Raw genomic sequence first — 25,708 nt, 5'->3', positions numbered from 1 at the left:
CCCAGACACACACACACACACACACACCCAGACACAGACACACCCAGACACACACAGACACACACACACAGACACACACACACACACACACACACACACCCAGACACACACACACACACACACACACACCACACACCCAGACACACACAGACACACACACACCACACACCACCAGACAGAGAGACAGAAGACAGATACACACACACTTTCTCTCTCTCTCACACACACACACAGACACACATCCTTCCATGTGTGTCCCTCTCCCCAGCCCTTAAAATAAACTAAATAAATGTACTTTTTTTCCTGAACAGAATAGAAAACATAAAAGGTCCAAGAACAAACAGAATTTCCACCTAAAGTCCTCTTAATGCCCAACACTCAAATTGTATATTTCTATAAACACCAAAGGCCAAGAGATAGTTTGTAAAGTCAAAGCTTCAGTGGGAATGCACTTCGATAAAAGGCAAAATCTAGTAAACCCCAGACAGACTCATCTTTTTGTGTATGCATGGAGGGGAGGGGTCCTGGGAGGCTGAACAGGGCTTCACACATACAAGGCAAAGCATTCTGTGAACACTGAGCTACACCTGCCCAGCTTTACTCTGAGCTGTCTGTAGCCCTATAGCCCTTGTGAGCCTTTTGCCTCAGGGTCCCTACTGGCTGGCTGGGGTTCACAAGCCTATGCCACCAAGCCAGACTGAATCGCTTTCATGAGAAATGTCACATATAACAGAAACCCTGACCAAGTTAGAACTCATTCATCTAGATTTCCCAATGACTGTCCTTTCCAAACCACTTGGAAAGATATTTAGCAACAAAGAAACAAATCAAATAATGGTGGTAGAATCCGGTTACTACAAGTGTTGAGCATGCTTCAGTTACATCATAAACTGGTGCTTACTGCACCACACAGCACAAGGCACATGGCTCCTGGGACAATGCCAGAGGGGGTGGGAGACAGGGAGGGAGGGAGAGGGAGGGGGAGAGAGAGAGAGAGAGAGCTTCGTCCACGGTGCCAATCATAGTTCTCTGCTCCTTTACAGGAGATTTTATTGCAACTCTGTTGCCACAAATTCACAAGGATGTCAGTCAGAGGACAGGCAAGATGTACAATCCTTGCTGACGGCCTTATTTGTCCCTGGATTGGGATGATTTTTCCATGTCCAATTATAAAAGAAAATGGGGACATTTCATGTACGTAAAGGAACAATGATGAGTACAGAACTGGAAAACATCACTATGGCCTCTCTAATGTAGAGCGAAAACAGTCCTATTATGTTGCAAAGCAAATGTCTATAATGTCAAATGGATTGTAACCCAGAGAAATTTCATTTTCAAGAACACTGTCAGCAGAAAGGCAAAAAAGTTTCAATTTAAAACATCCCTAACGAAGAACTGAGGAAAGGGCCTTGATCTTCCTAGAGCCTGCTTACTGCCAGTTTTTAACATGCCTTTCTGTCTGGGCACACAGGTAAACTTAAATTACTGTGCATAGCACCTCAAGGTAGAAACGGCAAGCTATGAAAGTTGCCAACTTTCAATTCCAATGAGGAAATACAGAAAATAAAATATAAATAATAACTTACTTTTTAGATTTTCAGGCCTTTATGAGGTATAACTGAATAAATTGTAATACATTTGATAGTCATTGTCCTCTTCTTTACAAAATTTTCATTTAAAAAGTCAATAGTACTCACAAAAATCTATGAACTCACAATTTGGGAGCACAATTAATGTAATTCTTAATGCTCCATTATGGCAGCAACTAAGCAATTATGAAAATGTTGTATACAAATTTAGACATGACCATTTCGTGAGTACTGTTCATTATTCCTAAGCAACAAAATGTTATTGGTGGCTGACTTGAAACATGGTTTCAAATGGTTGATTTATAAAGAACATTTTACCAGTCCCAGTATCTTTCACGGATAATTCCAATTTCTTACTTTCAATGTCTTGAGTGTGTTCTTCAGACATCTGCTGCCTCTGTGGGGTGGCCTGCTTGGTCAGAGAGTCCCTTAGTGAGGACACATCATTTTTCTCCTAGGACTCCTTCAAATATCTTGTTTAGTATTTGACAGCTTGACTTTAATGACTTTGCCATGAAGCTTTTGGGGTTCACCCTAGATCTATTTTTTAACCTTCTCACATTTAGTATTTCTTTTTTAATTTTTATATTAATTACAGTTTATTCACTTTGTATCCCAGCTGTAGCCCCCTTCCTTATTCTTTTCCTCATCTCCTTCCATGCCATTCTCCAAGCCCACTGATAGGGCAAGTCCTCCTCCCCTTCCATCTGACCCTGGCCTATCAGGTCTAATCAGGACTGGTTGCATTGTCTTCCTCTATGGCCTGGTAAGGCTGCTCCCCACTCAGGGGGAGGTGATTAAAAAGCAGGCCAATCAGTTCATGTCAGAGACAGTCCCTGTTCCCCTTACTAGGGAAAGCACTTGGAGACTGAGCTGCCATGGGTTACATCTGTGCAGCGGTTCTAGGTTATCTCCATGCATGGTCTTTATTTGGAGGATCAGTCTCAGAAAAGATCCCTAGGCCCAGATTTCTTGGTTCTGTTGCTCTCCGTGTGGAGCTCCTGTCCCTTCCAGGTCTTTCTATCTCCCCCTTCTTTCATAAGATTCCCTGCACTCTGCCCAAAGTTTGGCTATGAGTCTGAACATCTGCTGTGATACAATGCTCGGTAGAGTCTTTCAGAGGCCCTCTGTCGTAGGCTCCTATCCCGTTTCCTATTTTCTCCCTCTTCTGATGTCCATCCCGTTGGCCTTTCTGAGGACTGATCATCTTACCCTGTGTCCTCCTTCTTGCTTAGCTTCTTTACGTGTACAGATTTTAGTATGTTTATCCTGTATTATATGTCTAATATCCACTTAGAAGTGAGTATATGCCATGGGTGTCTTTCTGCTTCTGGGGTACCTCACTCAGGATGATCTCTAGTTCCCAGCAATTGCCCGCAAATTTCATAATTTCCTTGTTTTTAATTGCTGAGTAGTGTTCCATTGCATAAATGTACTAGTATTTCTGTATCCATTCCTCAGTTGAGGGGCATCTGGGTTGTTTCCAGGTTCTGCCTATTATAAATAAAGCTGCTATGAACATAGTTTAGCAAATGTCCTTGCTGTGTACTTGAGTATATTTTGGCAATTTCCTGAACAGAATACCAACAGCACAGGCTCTAAGATCAACAATCAATAAATGAGACCTCATGAAACTGAAAAGCTTCTGTAAAGCAAAGGACACTGTCATCAGAACAAAACAACAGCCTACAGACTGGGAAAGGATCTTCATCAACCCTATATCTGACAGAGGGCCAATAATCAGAATATATAAAGAACTCAAGAAGTTAAAAAGCAACAAATCAAGTAATCCAATTAAAAAATGGGGTACAGAGCTAAACAGAGAATTCTTTATAGAGGAATATCGAATGGCAGAGAAACACTTAAAAGAAAAGCTCAACATCCTTAGTCATCAGGGAAATACAAATCAAAATGACCCTGAGATTTCACCTTACACCCATCAGAATGGCTAGGATCAAAAACTTAAGTGACAACACATGCTGAAGGGGTTGTGGAGAAAGGGGAACCTTCCTCTACTGCTGGTGGGAATGTAAACTTGTACGACCACTTTGGAAATCAATCTGGAGCTTTCTCAGACAATCAGGAATAGCGCTTCCTCAAGACCCAGCCATACCATTCCTGGGCATATATCCACATTTAGTATTTCTATTTCTTTCTTCAGATAGGAAAGTTCTTGGCTATTGTTTCTTTAAAGGAGTCCTCTGTTTTTTGTCTTCTTAACCTCTTCTTGCAAGGCTCTCATAATAAACCCATTGTTTCATCTGATGGTTTCCCATCAATCCTTTTATACTTTAAAAATTCCTATTATTATTTTATTCCCACTGACTAATAGCTCGCTTTCAAATCTACCAATTTTTCAGCTTCACCAAATTTATTTTTTAATTTCTCTAATGAATTTTTCAGTTAATTGTAGTATTCTTACATGCTAAAATTTCTGTTTGGTTCTTTTCATTAAAACTCTTTAAAGTTTTAATCTTATTTTTTATGCATACCTGAGTGATTTCACTTGGCTGTCTGTGGTTTCTTGTGATATATCAATTTTCTTTAGAATAACTCAATAATATATTGAATTTCTTTAGAATAATTACATAATTTTTAAAAATGTTATTCTTTTGTGTCACATTTCTTTGGATGCTTTATTTGTTTGTTTGTGTGTGTGTGTGTGTGTGTGTCTGAAAAACAGCCACTATTCCTAAACTTTACCACTGTCTTTACCCCTCAGCCCAGCTAATAATTCTGGAAACCTTTTCTGATGATGTCTTCTAGGGATTACGTGTATAATTTCCCAGTTAGAAAGGTCTGGAAGTTTTGTGTCATTCTCCCCCCTACAAGTGTCTGATTTTCCATCTGGGTGTTGGCTGTCACTCATGCTGAGCTCTGACAAATGGGGGGGGTTATCTACAGTGAAATAAAATTATTTGTGCTATTTATTTCAATGTGACTGTTCTTGCTTTGAGCTTTTCTGGAGTTCTACAACTCCGGGATTGCAATTTCAAGTCTCATGAAGCCTGTTGGGAAGCATGCTAACTGCTGGGTCACATCTCCTTGAGAAACAAAATCTGGGGATCACTGTTCTGCTGACTTCCTAGCTTTGTTTTAAATTTTTCTTCTTAAGTATCAATTATTGGACATTCAATTCCATCAAAAATCTAGCAAAACTGCCCTTTATAAATGAAACAGAAGCAGACCTTCCCCGAGAGACACAGCTGGGCAAGGTATGACCGGTCAGCTTGCCTTACCAGACATAGGGAACACAGCTCTTCAAGTAGATGTGGAAGGACACTAGGCCACAAGGGAAAGTATGAGAAGGATGAAGTTATCTGGCAAAGGTAAGTGCAGACAAGCATGAATCCTGTGATACTTTAATAGTGCTGAGTAAATCTAATATTTAATTTAAAGGCCAAAAATACAATAAAGAAATTATAGTAACACTGATCTGTAACATTGACACCATGAAGTGTATGTATCAGAAGAAATGTATGGAGCATGCTCCTCTTGCCTGTCATTGAAGGTGAGCTCGGCTATCACTTAAAACACATAGTTTTGAGCATATTATAGAAAAACTAAAATTGATATGAGAAGTGAACTCAAGTATTTTATTTAGAAAAAGTAATGAAGTCCAGAGGCAAGCAAGAGAGTAAATGAAAGATGAAATAATTGTAAGACATATTTAAAAAGTTCTAAAATGTTTGTAGTAACTATTTTCTGTCAGTAATTATTTTAAGTGTAAATGGATTAAATTTCCAAATTATAATACACAGAGTAGCTGAACATTTTAATTTTTTTAAAAGACCAGAAATTTAGCTTTACTTGAACATCAAAGACTCTCCTGAGATACAAGAATATGCACATAGGCTGAAAGGAGAAGGGTACAAATGAACTAAACACAAGTTCTGTCCAAACTGAATAGTCATATTTGTATCAAGCAGAATAGATTTTAAGTGGAAATTCTACAAGAGACAAAGAACGGCATTTCATAATAATAGAATGGTTAGTTTTCAGCAAGATGTAGAAATATATTTACCTCAGCTGAGTATGAAAATGCAAGTAGCAGACTGGGCGTGGTGGTGCACACCTTTAATCCCTGGACTCAGAGGCAGAGGCAAGCAGATCTCTGTGAGTTCAAGCCAGCCTGGTCTATATAATGAGTTCCAGGACAGCCAGTGTCAGATAGAGAAACCCTGTCTCGATAAATAAATAAATAATAAAAAGTAAACCAACAACAATATAATAATTACCAAACATTGCCAAAATTCAAATGAGAAATAGTAAACTAAAAATAGGAAAGGATTTTAGTACTCCACCTTCAATAATTGATGCAGACAGAAGAGAAATCAGAGTAGAAAACTTCATAACACTGTAGTCAACAAATCAAGTAGACATACACAGAACACTTTCCCCCCAAGTCCCAGAATATACATTCTTCTGAACATTTTCTAGATAGCCATGTTTTAGATCACAAGTCTTAGTATATCAGGCAACACTGAAATCGTAACAAATATTTTTTCCAATACAACAGAGTGAAACTCCAACCCTCTAGGGAAAGGAAAGCCAGAAAATCGAGATATGTGTGAACAAGCAATGCATCAGGAAAGAAATCAAAGAAAATGAGAAAGAAAACCTCTTGAGATGTAAAGAAGACAACACACTACAATGTTTGATGCCGCACAAATGGTACTAAGCGCGGCTGATGGAAAATGCCTACATTAGAAAAAGAAATAGCACATGAACATGTTATGTCACAAGGAAGTAGGAAAACAGATTGAAGCTGAACTTAGAAGGAAAGAAATAATAAAGATCAAAGCAGGAATAAATGAAACAAAGTTAAAATGATTGAAAAATTATTGAAATTAAAATTTTTAATTTTCTTTAAAAGACCAACTAATTGAAAGCCTACAGCTAGACTAAACAAAAGAGGTACTCAACAAAAGTCAGACACAAAAGAGGAGCCATTGTTACTACCACAGCAGGCAGTTAATATGACTATGGACAATGTGCCCGTATATTACATTTCCTGGAAGAAACACATATATTTCTCAGAACCTACAACATATGAGGACTGAATCATAAAGAGAGAGGAATTTTGAATAGATCTATACTAATAAAATGACTGGACCAGTAATCAGAAACAAAAGCAAACAGCACAAGATGAGATGTTTCTGCTGAGGACAATGAGCATTCTTTTGAAGCAGGCTATGCCAATCCTTGGAGAAGTAATGCAACCACAAAGCAGAGGGGGCGGCAACACCTACAGTGAAGGCATTCAAGAACAAGCAAAGGGCAGGTTGGTAAGCAGTCACCTGCTATGTTAGAGCCGAAGTTAGACAAAATAGTGGTGCTGCTTTACATTTTCTTCTCAACTCTGTCCTCTGACCCCTGGCCCCTGCCCCTGGAATCACATGGGAGCCTCCATCATTGAATAATGTTGGACTGATGTACTTTCAAAGATGCAACGATGCTCACTGAACTGGGCTGAAGGAAGACGATCTTTATTGTCTTTATTGCACTCCCTAGACGGCTGAAAGCGCAGCAGGGCGAGAACTCGGGGTCTTAAAGACACTAAGTCCCAAGGTGTCACAGCTTCAAGTAAAGTAGCAGCCTGGGCACAAGATCCTGAAATCACCTCTCCACCAGTCCTTCACGCTCCAGAAACCAGAGGGATGTTTCTTTCTTTCCATACAGCTGACTTCCCTGTGAACCACCTTTATATATAAGGGGAATCACATGCTTTGTCTGTCAAAGACAGAATAGGATTTCTTTGTATTTCCTCTGTATCAACCTTAATGCTTTCCATAATAAGGGGGTTCTGCTTGCAGATGAGGCAGAGGTCTTATCCACGAAAACATTAGTGAAGACAGTATTGATATTGTTCAAACTATAGACCTGTTCCTGATCTTTTTTTTTAAAGTATAATGTTTCCGAGTAGAGTAAGACCAACATTAAAAACCGAGAACAATGAAACAACCTGATGGCTGGAGGCCTGAAACAGACTCAGGGTCACCCAGCCAGAGGAAAGGGAGAGAACACACTGGAGAACAAGCTAAAAAAACCAATGCAGCTTCACCAAATCCAGCTTGGTAGAGCTGGTAATTCTCTGTCAGGAAAGAGCAGCACAGGCTGATGGCACTCAACACTCAACTTGCACCCTGACCTTAATTGGTGAGGATTAGCAAGTAACTCCCTGATTACAATTTGGCTGCCTATATCTCTATTCTTAGAAAGAAAAACCTAGGAATCTCAACATGGCTATTGCAATCCACACAGCAATTATTCTTCAGACTTAAAAACCTGGCATCATGCTGTATGTGCCAGTCTCTTTCACTCCTGGGGGAAGAAAGCACTTGCTATGTTAATAAGATGAGATGAGTTTAACTTTACAATCAAGCCTGTTAACAGTCCCCCATGCAGGCTGAAGAAGATGGTACTGTGATTGAGAACACTTGGGGCTCATGCAGAGGACCAGGGTTTGATTGTCAGCACTCACATGGCAGCTTAAAACTACAACTACAGTTCCAGAGGCTTTGTCACCCTCTTCTGGCCTCTATGGGCACATGCTGTACACACATGGTGTACATAGATGCAGGCTAAACATTCATGGTCACAAAATAAAAATAATCCCAGCATACATGAGGGATTGAGGAGCACGAAGGCCCCTCCCCTAACTGAGGCACTATCAGCAGTTAATGGATGCTGGGAGTGGGGAGTCTCTTATCTCTACAGTGATTGGCCATGCCCCAGTGGGTACCCTCAAACCCAGGCATATATGAGCAGCATTAACTTGGCTAAAAGTAATTATGATAATAATAGAAATTAAAATTTAAAAAGATGTAACATTGGGAGGGAACTGGGAGAAAGGACAGAGAAGGGAGGGGTGGGTGTGGTCAGGATACACTGTGCATGTGGGTGAAACTTTCAAAGAGTACATAAAAATGATGGTAAAGGGGAAAAGAATAAGAAATTCAGGTAAATAAGATCTTCAGCATCTGTGACTGAGACCTGGATGGGAGCTGGTATGAACTCACACACATGAAAACTGTCTTGAGGTATGTGCCTTTTGAGAAAACTTAAACTTGCCTACAACTTTTCATCCATCTTCTACAGAATTATCTTAAATCAAAGATGAGGTAAATACTATGTTGGAAATGGCTACCTAGACTGTCCTCATGCCTATGAAATTCATCTTAAATGTAAGACTGGTCCCAAGCAATAAAATAGGAATGAAAGAAAACATTTGTTTTCTTTCTTTCCCTTCTTTGTCATAAACAGTCCAAAGTCCACAGTGACATGGAGCTGCTTACTCTTGTTTATGGGGTAATTTATTTCCTTGGAAAGTACAAGTCTTATCTAGTTTGTAGAGAAAACGAACCAGATGGCAGAGCTTACAAAACTGCAAACACTTCATGATGCTCGTACAACCATTATGTAATAACTCCTTGCTCTAGTTAGAACTTAAACCCCGCTAACTTTATAAACTTCATGTTGAGATTTAAGACAGAAGGGAAATAGCCACAATAACAACTGAAGTGATGACTGGTATCCTCCTACAGCTTAATTTAATCCTTGCAGCATCCTTGTGAGGAAGTCATTACTGCTTCCACTTTATGGAAAGAGAATTCAGTCATCATGAGCAGCGGAGCCATGACAGTCTCACCCTCCCTGCCTCAGTAATGCGTGTCTCACTTCCACACTGCCCAGCTGATGGGGAACAGCAGCTCACAGGATCTCCTGCCAAAGTGCTGGAAGACAGTTCTCTCCTCCAAAATATCAAGATCTAAGTAGGTTACTTATTTTACAATGCTAAATATATTTTACCAGTCAGCTTGCCCCCATGTGTCATCATGTTTCAATATTATTTCAAGTTTTCCGATGTCTGAGTACTTAACTTTAAGCCAGGGTATCAAAATAATTCATGATGTCAATTTTCCACCCCAGGGCAATTCATAGAAATTCATGAAGTTCTGAGTAGCCCACACTGAGGGCGACAGTTGCTGATTCATCCTCCTCAGGATCTCCACAGTATTAGAAGGGAAACAGAAGTAGGGAGAAAGCTGGCTTCTGGAAGCTTATTTCATCATTTGGTGGATTTAACCGTAGTGGGCCACTAAGTGGTTTATTCTTGACATTCAGAAACACTCAGCTTCCTGGTAAGACATCACTTTAGAAGCTACCTCTGTGTACTGCAAAGAGTAGGGACAGGAAAAAAAAAAAGCTCTATTTCAAAGAGAGGAAGAGAGAGGTGAAGTGCCTTGGAGATTCATAAAGGCAGTGATAGAATAGCAGAGACTGTAGCATGTGTTGTCACTTGAGTTTTTGATCTTAGCCATTCTGATGGATGTAAGGCAAAATCTCAGGGTCATTTTGATTTGCATTTCCCTGATGACTAAGGACGTTGAACATTTCTTTAAGTGTTTCTCTGCCACTTGATATTCCTCTATCGAGAATTCTCTGTTTAGCTCTGTACTCCATTTTTTAATTGGATTACTTGATTTGTTGCTGTTTGGCTTCTTGAGTTCTTTATATATCTTTATATGATTGTGGAGAAAGGGGAACCCTCCTCCACTGCTAGTGAGAATGTAAACTTGTACAACCACTTTGGAAATCAATCTGGCACTTTCTGAGACAACTAGGAATAGAGCTTCCTCAAGATCCAGCTACACCACTCCTAGGCATATATCCAAAAGAGGCTCAAGTACACAATAAGGATATTTGCCCAAACCATGTTTGTAGCAGCTCTGTTTGTAATAGCCAGAAGCTGGAAACAATGCAGACGCCCCTCAACTGTCGAATGGATACGGAAATTGTGGTACATCTACACAGTGAAATATTACTCAGCAATAAAAAATAAAATAAAATAAAAAGGAAATCCTGAAATTTGCAGGTAAATGGTGGGAACTGGAAAGGATCATCCTGAGTGAGGTATCCCAGAAGCAGAAAGACCCACAGGGTATATACTCACTCATAAGTGGATACTAGACATATAATGTAGGATAAACCTACTAAAATCTGAACACCTAAAGAAACTAATCAAGTAGGAGGACTCTGGCTAACATGCTCAATCCCCATTCAGAAAGGCAAAGAGGATGGTCATCAGGAGAAGGAGAAAACAGGGAACAGACAGGAGCCTGCCACGGAGGGCCTCTGAAAGGCTCTACCCTCAGACTATCAAAGCAGATGCTGAGACTTAAGGCCAACCTTTGGGCAGAGTGCATGGGATCTTATGATAGAAGTGGGAAATAGTAAGATCTGGAGAGGACAGGAGCTCCACAAGGAGAACAACAGAACCAAAATATCTGGGCACAGGGGTCTTTTCTGAGACTGATACTCCAACCAAGGACCATGGAGATAACCTAGAACCCCTGCACAGATGTAGCCCATGGCAGCTCAGTGTCCAAGTAGGTCCCATAGTAATGGGAACAGGGACTGACATGAACTGATATGAACTGACATGAACTGCTCTTTGATCACCGCCCCCTGAGGAGGGAGCGGCCTTACCAGGCCATAGAAGATGACAATACAGCCATTCCTGATGTGATCTGATAGACTAAGATCAGAAGGAAGGAGAGGAGGACCTCCCCTATCAGTGGACTTGGGGAGGGGCATGCGTGGAGAAGAGGGAGGGAAGGTGGGATTGGGAGGGGAGGGGGGAGGGAGCTACAGGGGGGATACAAAGTGAATAAAGTACAATTAATAAAAAAAACAATAAAAGAAAAAAGAGAATAAATTAAAGAAAAAAGAACAGCAGAGACTATGTGGAAAGAAAGATGATCTTGGGAACGAGGTAAGAAGTTTGGGGCTCTGGCTGTGCGGCCCCTTTGCATGGAAAGGGCAAGCAGGAGCTTGATGACAGCGGCCAGATGAAGAGCCCAGTGGTGGTACTCACAGGTGCTCCACAGCTCTTGTCTGCCTCAAATCCAGGCAAGGCTTAGAGAGACTGCTCTGGCAAGAGAGGAATTCCATTTTGCCAGTCTACATGGCTCTGAGGGGCCGGGAACCATTTTAAGAGAGATCTGTGGTGTGAACTGAGCTACCCAAAAATGGGGAGCAACCACACTTTGCAGCCTGATGAGAGCCGGCTTCAGGGAGTCGTGGAGAATGGGGAAAATTACACAAGGGAAAACAGAAAGGGGTTGCTAGCAGAAGGCTCAGGCGCGTACGGGGGAGGTAGGCCAGCTGGCAGGAGTAGGAGGCCCTCGCCGCCTGAAAGAAACCTGGCAGTTTGGTAACCCGGAGCATGGCATCAACAGGTAGAAGAAGCTCTGGCTCCTCTACCCAGTGTTCATGACTATGCAGCCATGTAGAGGGGTGCTTGCCATCCTGACCCATATCTCCCAGAAGGGTGACAAATGCCTACTGGATTTTGAAGGTATGGGGGACAAGCCTGCCTGTATAGATCCAACATACTTAGGATACACCCCTCAACTTAAATATTAGCCACCCCAGAATGGACAATCTGGGGACACTCTGGACAACTGGAGACCTACCTAGGCCAGAAATTACAAAACAGTATGGCAAGCAGAGGCCCCTTATACATAAAGAAAGGAGGCTGCAAAGGCTGAGACCCTTCGGACAGACGCCAGACACATGTACAGTCTGAGGTCAGCAGCAGGAAAAATCACAGGAAAGAAAAGATACCACTTCAAATTCAACTGATTCTCCTCACAGGCACCCACACTTTTCAAACACCCATGAAGAAGCCACACCGACTCATTGTCTCGGGAAACTAAGTCATATGCTTGCACATTTGTGTCACAACAGCCAAGATGTGGAACTAGCCTAGACACTCAGGATGGATAAAAGGAAATATGGATCGCATATCCAACGGAGTCTTATCCAGCTGCCATTGTGGGTGTAAGTCTGCCACTGCGGGAGCACAGAAGGACAGGGATGTCCAGTCTTAGAGAAACAAGCCAGACTCAGAAAAGCAAGCAGCATGTATCCTCCGACATGTGAAATCCATGTCCAAGTAGCAGGTGTGTGGTGGTTCTGTGCATGTGAAACACAAGTATAGGATGAGGGCTACAAGAAAAAGAGAAAGTGTAAAGAGGGAGAGTGCAGGGAGATATAACAGGGTCACAGGAAAAGAAGGCAGAACGGTGTCTGATAGGAGCAATCTAGGTTTATGAATACATGCATGTGCACTTGTGTGTGTGTGTGTGCGTGTGTGTGTACAGGTGCATATTACTTGAAAGCAGAAGGCAGAAGGGTTACTATTTGGGGGTATGAAGGGGCATAGAGGGAGAAGTGAGAGTGGTGAAGAGGAGCAGGGTAGCACAGCAAGAGGCAAATGTGACCAATGCACAAAGAAAGAGATTGATAAAAATGTCTTAGTACAACCCGTTATTTTGTACACTAAAGTTAATGAACTAAATTGGAAAACAAAAAGTGTTCAACATGATCAGATCCCATCTGATCCAGTATGAAGACGGGGGGATGGGTGGCAGAGGAGGCAGAGGAGGGACCTCCGTGGGCCTCCTGTCTGGTTGCTTATCCTGCTGATCTATCAATCCTGCCTTAGCAACTGCTCCCACTGAGGGACTCCTTGCATGGCATCTACCGAATCTACCAGAGGCTTCCATGTAAAATGGAAGGCATAGTCTTAAACAATTCAGGCTGCTCTGGCCAATCCTGATCACTAACTTGACTGAACAACGTCAGTGGATGACTGGATTAGTAAAGCACACTTCTGTCTGTGCCTGAGGAGGCACACCCAGAGCACCTATGTGTGGAGGACCAAGTGGGAGGGAAACACCCGCCCGAGCTGTGAGCAGACCAGAGGAGAGGCTGGGATATAGACTGAAGAAATAGAAATGTTGAGAGCTCAGAAAGCAAGCAAGCAAGCTAGCAACCTCTCTCTCCCTCCATCAGTCCGTCTGTCCCTCTGTCTTTCAGTCCATCCCTCTGTCCCTCCCTCCCTCCCTCCCTCCCTCTCCTATGTGTCTGCAGTAAGAGGAGCAGCCTTTGTGGTAATGTTCTTTCTCTCCAGAGACCCAGAATCCAGGGAGACAACTACAGGATGAAGCCTCTAAAGCTGCAAGCTAAAGGTTTTTCCCCACAAACTGTTTATGTCAGATCCTTTCTAACAGTGACACAAAGAAACATGTAGGTATGATGCTTAAGGATGTTAGCAGACAAATACAGTGTTAATAGCAGAGATTAAACAAACATGAATGCATTGTAACTTATTTGCTTTAACTTCAATTTTTCCTAAAGGAGCGTGCAAATATTAAAAGCATCTGCTTTAGGGTTGGCTGTAGAGTTGGCTCAGCATGGAAATGCTCTTGGTATTCCAGAGGACCCAGGTTCAATTCCCAGGGCCGACGTGGTAGCTGGAAGGATGTCAAATATCTCTTACTGGTAGGATATTTGAGGGACCTTCAGGAAATGTAAATGTCTTTAATGTTTTTCATTTGAATACAAAGGTTTAAATTTTAGGTGCAATTGGAGAGGACAAAAAAATTATTCTGGAAACTACAAAATGAATTTTTTTGTTTGTTTGTTTGAGAAAGGATTTCTCTGTGTAGCCTTGGCTGTCCTAGACTCGCTTTGTAGACCAGGCTGGCCTTAAACTCACAGAGATCTGCCTGCCTCCTCTTCCTCAGTGCTGTGATTATAGGTATGCACCACCATGCCCAGCTCTAAAAAGATAATCCTGTAAAGAGTTAATAAAATATGTAACTAGGAGAATCCTCGTTGTTTATCTTTTAGCTTGTTAAACCTAGTCTCAATTGAGAAGGTGCAACCTTAACAGAAGTAGTTTGGTCTTTGTTGTAGTCCACCTGACATTTATCTCAGCCCAGGGAAGTATTAGCTATGCCTACATTTTGGATGAGGGTGTCCCCCAAAGGTCTAAAGTGTTAAAAGCTTGGTGAAAACCCATAGTGGTGGTACTACTGGAAAATGGTGACCGCTTCAAAAAGCAGGCCCGAGGGAGGCTATTAGGCTCTTGGGGCTGTATCTACAAAGGACAAGGTATTCCCTCCTCTTACTCTGCTTCCTGATTAGTGAAGAGAATGGTCTGCTCTGCCATGCTCCCCCACCACCATACAGCCCTTACAGAGACCCAGAGCAGCGTGGCCACTCAGCTTTTTCTGGGACTTCCAGAATAATCAAGCAAAAGAGATGTTTTTATAAGCTAGCTGATTCAGGCATTGCATTGTAGTATTGGAGAACTAGTGCAATCACATTGATTATAACTTTCCCATATCAGAAATCGGTTGGACTCCTAAGTCTAGAACTGAGTCTGCAATGGCGATCATCTGTACTCTGTGTTACAGTGTTTTGCCCTGATTGGTGCGATACACAAGAAGTGAAGCTTGAGGACATGCTCACCTGGCTCACAGTTTTCAGTCACGAGTCCTGTGTAGAGATGGTGGCTGAAGGAAAGCTTCCTGTCCTCTCCTTCCATATGGACAACCAAGAGGCCCGTGGTTGCCCTCGCCGGAATCCCTTGATCTGTGGCCCTTAGCTGCACCCACATAGGAAAATACTCTGAAGAGGGATTCTGCTGAAGTTTAATTTCTCCTGTGTGCGCATCAATAGAAAACAATGACTGGGTGTCTACGAAACTGAACCTAAGAGTTCCGTTGGGCCCTGCGTCAGGGTCACTGGCCCTCAGATGAGCAATGGTCTGGTTTAGCGACAGCTTGGGGGAAATGAAAGCATCAACTGGGTTCTCTTCCCACACAGGATTATTGTCATTAGCGTCAGTGACGGATATGAGTATATCTAGCGTGCTGCTCTTTACGCCTTGGGCGCTGCAGTCTCTGGCCACAGCCTGGAACGTGTGCTGGGATCTGGCTTCTCGGTCAAGTGCACGGCTGGTTCTCACTGTCCCTGTTACAGGATCAACAGTGAATGCACCGGAAGTTTCCTCCAGAAGAAAATACTCCACCTGCCCATTGAGGCCCTCATCTCTGTCCACAGCAGACAGCACCAGGACCACGGTGCCCACTTCAGCATCTTCTCTCAGAGAGGACTGATAATGAAGCATAGGAAAAGAAGGGATGTGGTCATTGTCATCCAAAACCCTAACATGCAGCTGCATCACAGAGCTTCGAGCTGGAGTCCCCAGGTCTGAGCACAGGAGAGTAAGGTTGAAATTGTTGATCTGCTCACGGTCTAAAGCACGAGTTGTTGAGAGTTCTCCTGAGGTTGCATGAATAGCGAAGTACTCATCAGTGTTTCCACCTGTCACACACAAAGCAATTGGAAATCTATTTGAAATGGGAAAGTAATAACCTCTTGATAGACAATATGCTTATCAGTTCGATCATTGAAAATAATTACCCACTGATCATCGTATCTTAGCACTGTTCTAAGTACTGAGAACAGCCGAGCATGGCAACCTTGTGACTTCTCCATATGTGGCTTACAGCAATTGCAACAATCTGGTTTTCTTGTGTGCATATAAAATGTTTTGTATTAATATAGTTTCCATTATATTAAGATATTTATTTTGCTGAAAATAAAACAATATTCAGAGATAAGGAGCAGGGTTCAATGTCCATCTGGTCTTGTTTGTTTGCTTGCTATCAATCAAAAATTAAGATGTGGGGGCACTGGAGAGATGGCTCAGTGTTTAAGAGCTTTGGCTACTCTTCTAGAGGACCCCAGTACAGTTCCCAGTCCTTACACGGCACCTCACAACCGTCTGCAACTCCAGTTCCATGTGGTCCAATGCCCTCTTCTGGCATGCAGTGGTACACATGCATGCATGCAGGTAAACACACATACACATGAAACAAGTAACTCTTTAAAAAAAACACTCAAAGAAATTAACAGATGGATTTTAATGATTTCCCAAAATGTTACTGGCTGTTGAGTTTATTTTACTCGTATGCCACTGCTGTGTATCTCTTCTACAATCCTCTGCCACTGCCTGTGTCAACACTATTACATCTGTCAGAGATGGCTGCACATCTGCTCACTTCTCCCATGACATCATCAAGAATATTTCATCTCTGAATCTTTCAAAAATGTGTTCTTAACTACCTTCCATGGTACCAACTCTAATAAAAGTTATAATTGAACTCAGAGACAAAATGTCTCAAAGTCATCTGGGAAGACAAGTGAAATTAAAAACTGTTCAGAGACTCATTGGCCATATTCTTAATGAGTACTAGAAACAAAGTGCCAGACTCAATGGAGTGGGGCCTCACTAGGTTATAAGCACTTACAGCAATGGGAACAGTGCTCAGAGAGAATGACCACAAATGCTAATGAGGAGGCTCAGAGAGGAACCCTGCCTTTCTGTGTAAGATACAGTTAACCCATGTCCAACGCAGGGATGGCCAACGTATGTGATATTTGTGATTAAGAAATCAGTCCACTTCCTCATTGACCATTCCGTGAGGCCTTATTATGTGCCAAGTATGAGCTCTTATATGCTACAAATGTGTTTGATATTGGAACTATGAGGAAGAACATGTGATCTAGTCAGGATCCAGACTTTAGGGAATGCTCTGAGAACTCATACTCCAGTGTCTGGGGTTCAACATTTATAGCCCTATTATCATGGCCTCAAACGCTACTGGAAACAATAGCACCTAAATTCACCCTTCAGTGAGAAGAAGCAAGATTGAAAGTTTTGGAGACAGTGTTCTGTGTAAAGCAAAGATGGCACGAAGGCCCAGAGATCTGAGCCCTTAGTAGCTGAAATGTCTTGAAGCAATTAAAAAGCAAACTGGCTTCCCTGGGAGTGTGCATGTAGCAGAGAAGGCTGGATTGTCACAAGTAAAGACATGGGCTGAGGAGAAAATCAGGGTCGAATATCAAATGGCCTACACTTCACTGCAGAACACGAAGAGGAGAACTGGAAGGATTTTAGGCAGAGCCAGGAGTCAGGTTTCTGTTTTAAGAGGAAGACTGAGGAATCAAGGTGAGCGTTATGAGAATGGGGAGGTTAAGGAGGGAGTTGTGGATTCTGCACTTGAACAAGCAGGAAGCAGAGGATTCTGAAATAAGATGCACATTCAGGAAATAGGTACAGTCTAGGGGTGCAACAGTAAAAAGCAAGACATAGGAAGGAAATAATCATGACCTAGCTTAGGTAAATTCTATGGTTTTGATGCGGAATAGGCCCCAGAATCCTGTGTTAAAAATGTGTCTCCAAGGTAGTGCAGTCACGAGATAAAAGTGCCTTTAGGACATGGGGCCTAGTGAGCTGTAGGTTATAGAAAATGTACCCTTGAAGCAGACTGTGGAAGCCTTCAGCCTCTACTCCTTGCCCTAGCCCACAGTGTAAGCAGGCGAAAACTAGTTTGCCATATGCAGCCACCATAATGTTCCACTACAGGTCTAAAGCACTGGCCCGATTGGTCATGAAGTGAAAACGCTGAGAACAGAGCTCAAATAGCCTTTTATCCCTTTGCAAGTTACTTATATCAAGGACTATGGTACTGCTGCAAAAGACAAAAAAAAAAAAAAAAAAGATCAATCTTTCGATCAATCTTTCCTAAAACAATGTGTGAGCGTGTCTGGGGTTACATAAAGCGAAGCTATCCTAGGACTACCTATAAACAGATAGCACAGGTAGCTCTAAGACAGTCCCCGGATGAACAGCTTTCTTTTTCACCCTACTGCTAAAATTGTTTTGCCTGAGAATTCATCTAGTGTTCTGGTTGTGTTTCTGTCGACTGGACACAAAACTATGGTCATCTGGGTAGAGGGAATCTTGTGGATAAAATGCCTCTGTCAGATTGGCCTCTATGTAAATCTATGGCGACATTTTCTTGTTTAATGATTGATGTGGGAGGGCTCAGCCCAGGCAGGTGTCCTGGGGTATATAAGAAAGGGAGCTGAATGTAAGCCATGAGGAACAGGCCAGGGAGCAGCACTCCTCCTCAGCCTCTGAATCCCTCTCTGCCTCCACGTTCCTGCCCTGAGTTCCTGCCATGACTTCTGTTCCTGATGGACTGTAAGCTGTAAGATAAAATAGACTTTCCTCCCCCAGTTGCTTTTGGTCACAGTGTTTGTCACAGCAGCAGATACAAACTAGGGCACCTAGGATCAGAAATAAAGGTTTATTCTGCCATGCTCACCTTTAGTGCCACCCTTTTCTCAATAAAAACAAATGACTGACAAATAAGGAGGTCATTACCACCTCCTGCTGTTCAATGACTGGCTTCAGTGATGGATGAACATGCTCCACTTCATACACAAACGGTCTTTGCTGTTAAGCAAACTGTAAGCCTGCTCACTTTCCCGAGATGGACACATCACAGCTGAAGCTGTGAGTTGGTTTGGAGGATATACAACTTAGAAAATGATCAAGAGCTAACGTTACTTCTCTCAAGCAACTTTCCACCCGGTTTCAAGATATAGACGAGGGGCTGATGGAGCTCAGCTCAGTGGTGGAGCATGGAAGTTCTGAATTCTGAACTCCATTGTTAGCACCAAAGAAGAAATTTGAAAATACAGACATGTACTTTCAGACCTTGTGTCTGTAACAAAGAAAATTGGCAGGAGGCCTGTTGCTGCTCTCTCCCTTACTTTACAGCATCAGATGGCTGTATACTCCCAGCTGATCAAGAGGCTGGGTGAGAAGGATCCCTGAGTACAGGATTTGGGAAGGAAAGAAGGAAGGAAGAAAGGAAGGAAGGGAGGGAAGGAGGGAGGGAGAGAAAAAAGGAAGGGAGGGAGGGAAGGAAGTAAGAAAGAAGGGAGAGAAGGAAGGAAGAAAGGAGGGAAGGAAGGAAGAAGGGAGAGAGGGAGGGAAGAAGGAAGGAAGGAAGGAAGGAAGGAAGGAAGGAAGGAAGGAAGGAAAGAAGGAAGGGAGGAGAAAAGAAAGGAAATCATACGTTCATATACTTGAAGAAATAAGTCCATCACAGTTTTACATTTTGTTTTTGTTGAAACTTGGACAATGTCTTTGATATTTTAATCTTTCAATAATCAGCTCAACCTAAAATAACTTTCAAATTTAAATTCCATATTTATTAAAGTAGCTTCCATTTTAACATATACAGATACTCAATTACAAAAAAAATATAGCGAAAATAATTGATATAGGAATACAAAATCTACTTTGCTATAGTAAATTATGACAGGATATAGAAGAAATCAGTAACTCAAGAGGCAAAGAATAAAATAAGTGATCATATAAAGAAACAAAAATAGGGAAACGCCATCTGTTCTATCTGTATTTGCCCTAGTGTTGGCATAGAAGGAAATTCAGAAAAGCTCTCAAGATCACGACCTTAGAGAACTTGGAAGGCATTGGTCCAGAGTGGAGATGGGCAGAGTTAGAAGCCTTTGGGGGCGGGAGGGGTGGGGTGGGGAGATCAGCAGTTTTCACTGGGTGTGAATTTTGTAGGAAAGCCCAACAGACAACAACATGGAGACTCGGCACACCCCCTGCCTCGGTCAGTGCCCGGAGGGAATGCTGGCTTTCTAACACTCACCGGCTATGTGGTAGGTGACCATGCCATTGCTGCCGGCATCCGCATCAAAAGCCAACATGGCATAGACGACCCCTGGATCTTGGTTTTCCAGAATTTCAATCTCGGGACTGAGGACAATCAGCTCGGGGGCGTGGTCATTTTCATCTTCAATGGTGCAGATGATGGTGGCAGTGCTGGACAGTGAAGGGATTCCACCGTCTCGCACAAGCACTGTCATGGAAGACAAGGAAGGATGGGTGTGGCTGTTAGTACACACCTCAGATGTGTTGTTCTGGTTACACAGCATGAGGGTGAACTAACTGGGAACTCTTGGGTCACTAATGCTTCCTTTAAAGACATCCAACCGAAATCTTAAACTTCAGGCTAGAGAAATGGCTCAGCAGTTAAAGGAACTTTCTCTTCTCCCAGAGGCCTGGCCTTCAGATCCAGCACCAACATTAGAAGTTCGCAACCACCTGCAACTCTAGGTCAAGGGTATCAGACAGCCTTTGCTGGCCTCCTTGGGTACTGCATATGCACGCTGCACACACACAGATGTGCGGGCACACATTCATGTACTTTTTAAACAAATAAAAACAATTTTAAAAAGAAATGCGAACACACCAATAATCCTTCTGGATCCTTGGAGATTACATAGTCGGGGGGGGGGGGTAAGAGTACATATCTTACCTCGAAGTGTAAAGACGTCTTGAGCTTCTCGGTCAAATGTGACAGTTGTCACCACCTCTCCCGTGTCAGGATTGATCTCAAACAATCCAAAGGCAGGTCCTGGCATGATTTCAAACTGAAGCTTGGAATTGATTCCTTAAGGAAAAATAAAGCAAAACTTAGCCATTCTCCCTTTGGGTAATTTGGCCATTTTCATATGACTATATCAGGCAGTGGGTGAGAAAGGCAAGATTATTTTGAAAAGTCTTCTGATTAAAGCAGAAGACAATATCTCTGTCTGTTCTTCTGCAGTGAAGTCCTCATGGGCTGAAATACTTAGTTTTCAAAAGCCTTATGAGACTTACCCACAGTGAATGCTTAGGATTTTTTCCTTCCCATAAAGTTTTTCTTTATGGGAGTAAGCAACTCTACAAGTTAGTCCCTAATTACTCCTAACACCCCTGATTGTGATTTAATGACATAATTGTGAACTTGCGGGGCAGATGACAATTTCTGTAACTTAGCCTCTGTTTGAAAAGGCTGTGCTCAGCTGTAGACTCTGTTGACTCTCGACCTCAGGAGGCAGGCGCACAGAGCTGCTGGTGTGGTTATTCTTGCTTTGTTTTGTGTTTAACCTAACAGTCGCTCTCGTTTGTGGAGTGAGAAGTGAAAACCACATAGTTGTGCATTCTGAAAACAATTCCTCCCATTTTTGTGGCTGTAACTCGTTACTTGCTTATTCCTCCTCACGCCCTTGTAATTGTCCAGAACAAACAAAAGAATAAGAAAGTAGAAAAGAAACAGGGAAGGCTTAGCCTAATCCCATTATCTTACTAAGTCGAATGGCTGTGTCTGCAGATGTGGTGCAATCCGCCTCAGGGCACACATCTAATGAAGGGTCTATGGGTGCTGCTTGCTTCTGATGCTAGACCTCAGGGCCGCCGGCCTATGACTTCTTCCTGTGCTCCTTAGGAGCACCCCTCTCAGTGTCTTTCCTGATGCAGCCAAGCCAGAGTGTCACTCCATCAAACTTGCTTCTTCCCCAGGTCTTGTGACTTTTGGTTGAGAATTCCCCATAGAGCCTCTCTCTGCTCTCCTTGGTTGCCCAGCAGATACTGAGATGCAGAAAAGCTCCCAACAGCACAGGCTAAGGCCACAAAAATGGCACCGTCATCTCCGATTGTCTGCAGTCATAGCTCTTCTGCATCAGTCCCACAGACTCCTTTGTATTTCTCAGAAAGAAAGGAAATACCGAGAGAGTTCCCTTTGTCATCCGAATCTGTCTTCAACTCTACCTCTGTCTGCCCATTTTAGTGGCATAAGCAACTGCTCTGGCTTGGAATGTTTCTGAAGCTTCTAGTCTTTCTTCTATATCTCTATCTTCTCAAAGTATAAGAATTAAGTCCTCCTTTAAGGATGTTGTCCATTCTCTAGCGAACACTTCAAACCACTGTCACCCCAGCGATTCTTCCCACTGTGAGCAATGATTTCCTGATTATAAAATCTAGTAACTATCTTTAGTTCTTACCTATTCTAGCTTCTCCATGGTATTATCAATTGCTGACTGACATGCACAAAAACAGAAAGGAAGGAACAAAAGAAGAAAAGAAGAAAAACACATGGAAAGAGAAATAGAAAAAGAAAATAAGTTATCCAGTTGTTTGCTTGTTTTGGTGCTAGAAATGGTATTCAGGGTCTCACACTGCTAGGAAGGCACCCTATAATTGAGGTAAAAACCTCTCAATTTTCTCCTTGTTTCCTTGTTTCTCCTTGTTTCCACAGCGAAAGGAAAATAGCTTATTGTAGTCATAGTTTAATTAGCATCTTACTCTAATGGATATAGGTAGAGCTGAATACAGATTCAATTATTTCATTCCTAATCAATGACTCCAGGTGACACCATGTATCCATATGGAACTCCAATTATTAATTTGGTTATTTAGCTCTTCTCTCCCTCCTTCTCTCCCTCCCTTTCTTCCTTCCACACTTCTCTCACTTCTTCCCTCCTGTGCTCAACTATTCATGCACGTTTACTGAATGCTAGACCTGGAAAGATACTGTTCAAACCACTATCTTTGATCGTTAGAGCTCCTTTTGTGTGGTATAGATAGAGAGTTATAAAGAGCGATGGGACAAACTTCAGAGAGGAGTAGATTCGGAGAAAACGCACAAAGATAGTATTGCACGGTTTCATCATTGAGCATGCCGCATTCGAAGGCGACAGGCAGATGATAAGAATACAGTGCTATAGGAAGACGGCAGTCGCCACCCCCACGAGGCTGACGGTACAGCACTTACAACGCATGCAAGCACAGTTCTACAGAATACGACATGACTGGCCAAGCAGAGACGCCCTCTGCAGGACCGTGAAGATCAACAGTGGTTAACTAGTAAGAAGAATAAAATTCATACGCTTCACCTAGAAAGTCTCTCATGATATGGACCCTGCTTGGTCCTCCAACTCTTCTTATGGGTCATGTCCTTGCTATATTCCTGCCCTCCTTATTTCACCTTTGCTCTCTGAACATGCTAAGCTTTGTTTTGCTTGAAGCCTCTGTTTGCCATTTCCTGTTTGCTTTTCCTTCACTTTTTTTTTTCTTTTAACACAGCACGTGAACTACTGTGTTTCACACCTAAATCTACGCTTCTGTGGATTCTCTGGCCTATGGCACCAGAGTCTAAGACTATGGCTCGCCTTTGCCCAGTGACTTCCTCCAGTGTCCTTCTTCAAAGACTTGTCACAAAGAGACGCTAGAAGAAGGCTGAAGGTCCAAAGGAGAAGGGGCTGGGGACATAATTCAGCAGTAAAGAACACCTGCTGTTCTTGCAGTAGGCCTGAGTTCAGTTCCCAGCACCTACAAAGATGCTCACAACCATTTGGAATTTTCAGTTCCAGAGGAACCTGATGCCCTTTTCTGGCTTTCATGGACATTGTGTACACATCATGCATATACATACATACATACATACATACATACATACACACAGACATACATGGAGGTGAAACAATCAAAACACATTAAATAAACAAATAAATATTTTTTTGTTTTGAAAGGGGGACAAAATTGGATTTTATTCTTCCTAGTAGCACGTTGCATGTCCAGTGCTATTCTGTCCTTTTAGCACTCCAAGCTCCAGATTCTGCAAGGCCCTTCCTCTTATAGTCTGTTCTCCGAGTTCCAAATCTTCTCTTTTTGAATTCACATGGTAGCTGCTTTCAGACTCATCCCCCATGCCTTCCCCTACCTTCATAGTGTCTTTTTGCTCACTCGACTGTCCAGCAACAGTACTGCAGCATCTCAAATTCTTGGCAGGGAAACTGGACTCTCTGTCCTTGAATAGAGTGCTAAGGGCTTTGTCAGAGGAAGGCGAGAGAATAGCCATAAATTATCACTTTCATGATAGCATGGGTAGCTAGCCCCTTGGGTTGAGCCTAAGTTGTAGACAGATAATAATGCATATGAACACAAACCTGGGGAATATATACAAACCAATTTAACTACATGAGAAAGACTGATGTCTTAAAGCAGAATATGGCATTGGCTGTGAAGACTTACTAATATTCTGTGTGTCTACTCGGAATAACACATATGTCATTTTCCAACTGGGAAGACCACCTTTTATGTGCTCAACAGTGACATGTTGGAAGAAGAGGGCACACTTCTCTGATTGTTTGGGAGGTGAGTGTGAACAAATAAGTAAAGGAATATACTTCAAAGATTAAAGACGACCTGAAGCCATTTATGACTCATGAGCTTTGTTTTCTCAGATCATGAAGTCAAAGCACAGATTGAGTATCGACATTGTATCTCTCACTACCGTAAGAATCTGGGCTAAAAGAAAGTAAAATATACTTAATCCAAGTTTAAATGTAGAAGAGAGATCGTCAGCAAATACAATGAAATCAGAGTTCAGACCAAAATTTTAACAAATATTGTCTCAGAGTGAGTGAGATCATGATTGGTCCATGTTCATTTCCCCCTTTCTATAAATGCATTCATCACTGGAATCTAAATAGTGTAAGATAGCAAAATGTAAATAGTGTGGGTCAACCAAATACCAACAAAAGGCCAACAGAACAGGAGTAAGAGGCTAGCAGAAGTACACTGAGCTTATAATCAGCGTGTCACTGTGGCTCCTCTAGCAACGGCCTCAGATTGAGAAATCTAAGATTTTACATCCCAACAGCCTACCTCACCTCTAAGTTCCTCTGTTAGAACATGGTCAAGATGAATGTTTCTGAAATCAGGGAAAGAGCGAGAAATACTGGATGGTGCCTGAATCTTAGAGCTCTCTTAATGCCACTGTGTTGGGCTGAACCTAAAACCAGCAAGGACATTGGTAAAGATTCAGAAAGCAGACTGACGAGCAACTACAACAGATGGCCAGAGGAAATATATCTTCATGAAGAAAGTGACATTGTGCCTGCTTGGCAGGAGAGATACCATGATGAAGAAATTGATATTAAAACCGTCATAGCCAGCTCTGTCTGCTCCCGAGAGAAGTTATTACAAAATGGCGTATATTAACATATTTTAGTATCTAGGAATGGGGATGAAGCTTAGTGGTAGAACTCTTGCTAAGATGTGCAAAACCCTAGTTTCATGCCCAGATAATAATAAAGAGAGCTACTTTAGCATCTTTATCCTTTGGTTTAATGGGCACACGTAAGTGCCCTTGGAAGGTGTGCATCACGGCTTTTGTGAGGAACCCTGGCAGTGCTTCAAAGACTTGAGGGTAAGGAATCCCTATTTAACTCCTTCCCTTCATCCCGCAGTTTCCGTATCTAACATTAGATATGTATTCTAAACAGTGGTGTCAGAAATAGAGTCAATGAAATGCTGGGCTTTCCCCTGACTCCATGAGTGGGCTTGTAGGATCGAGGTGCACACCACACAAGGAGAAAGCCCTGTCCAGGAACCAGACAGTGTATTCAAGATGATACCAGGTACAGAGGACACTTGCATGGGACAGAAGATACTAGCCTCCTGACCAATGTACTGTTTTGTTAAAGTGTTATGTTTCACCACCACTGAGCAAGTGCCATAACCCCAAAGCCATCGGCCCCAT

The 25,708-nt window shown here is 42.4% G+C and overlaps 1 protein-coding gene across 1 annotated transcript in view; it reads right to left on the bottom strand.

The window, feature by feature from the left end:
• The window catches only part of Dchs2 (dachsous cadherin-related 2), a 214,677-nt gene that overhangs the window by 30,993 nt on the left and 157,976 nt on the right, over positions 1 to 25,708 (bottom strand). Inside the window, exons 11-13 of the mRNA XM_055596585.1 lie at positions 20,660 to 20,794; positions 19,991 to 20,200; positions 14,919 to 15,776 (exon numbers count right to left, since the gene is read on the bottom strand). Of these exons, the coding sequence (XP_055452560.1) occupies positions 14,919 to 15,776; positions 19,991 to 20,200; positions 20,660 to 20,794 (1,203 nt within the window). The remainder of the gene's footprint in view (positions 1 to 14,918; positions 15,777 to 19,990; positions 20,201 to 20,659; positions 20,795 to 25,708) is intronic.

The sequence above is a fragment of the Psammomys obesus genome, unplaced genomic scaffold (assembly GCF_907164565.1).
Source record: "Psammomys obesus unplaced genomic scaffold, mPsaObe1.curated_primary_1811, whole genome shotgun sequence".
Classification (NCBI taxonomy): domain Eukaryota; kingdom Metazoa; phylum Chordata; class Mammalia; order Rodentia; family Muridae; genus Psammomys; species Psammomys obesus.
The sequence above is the reverse complement of the archived record's forward strand: the minus strand, read 5'-3'. Positions and strand labels throughout refer to the sequence as shown.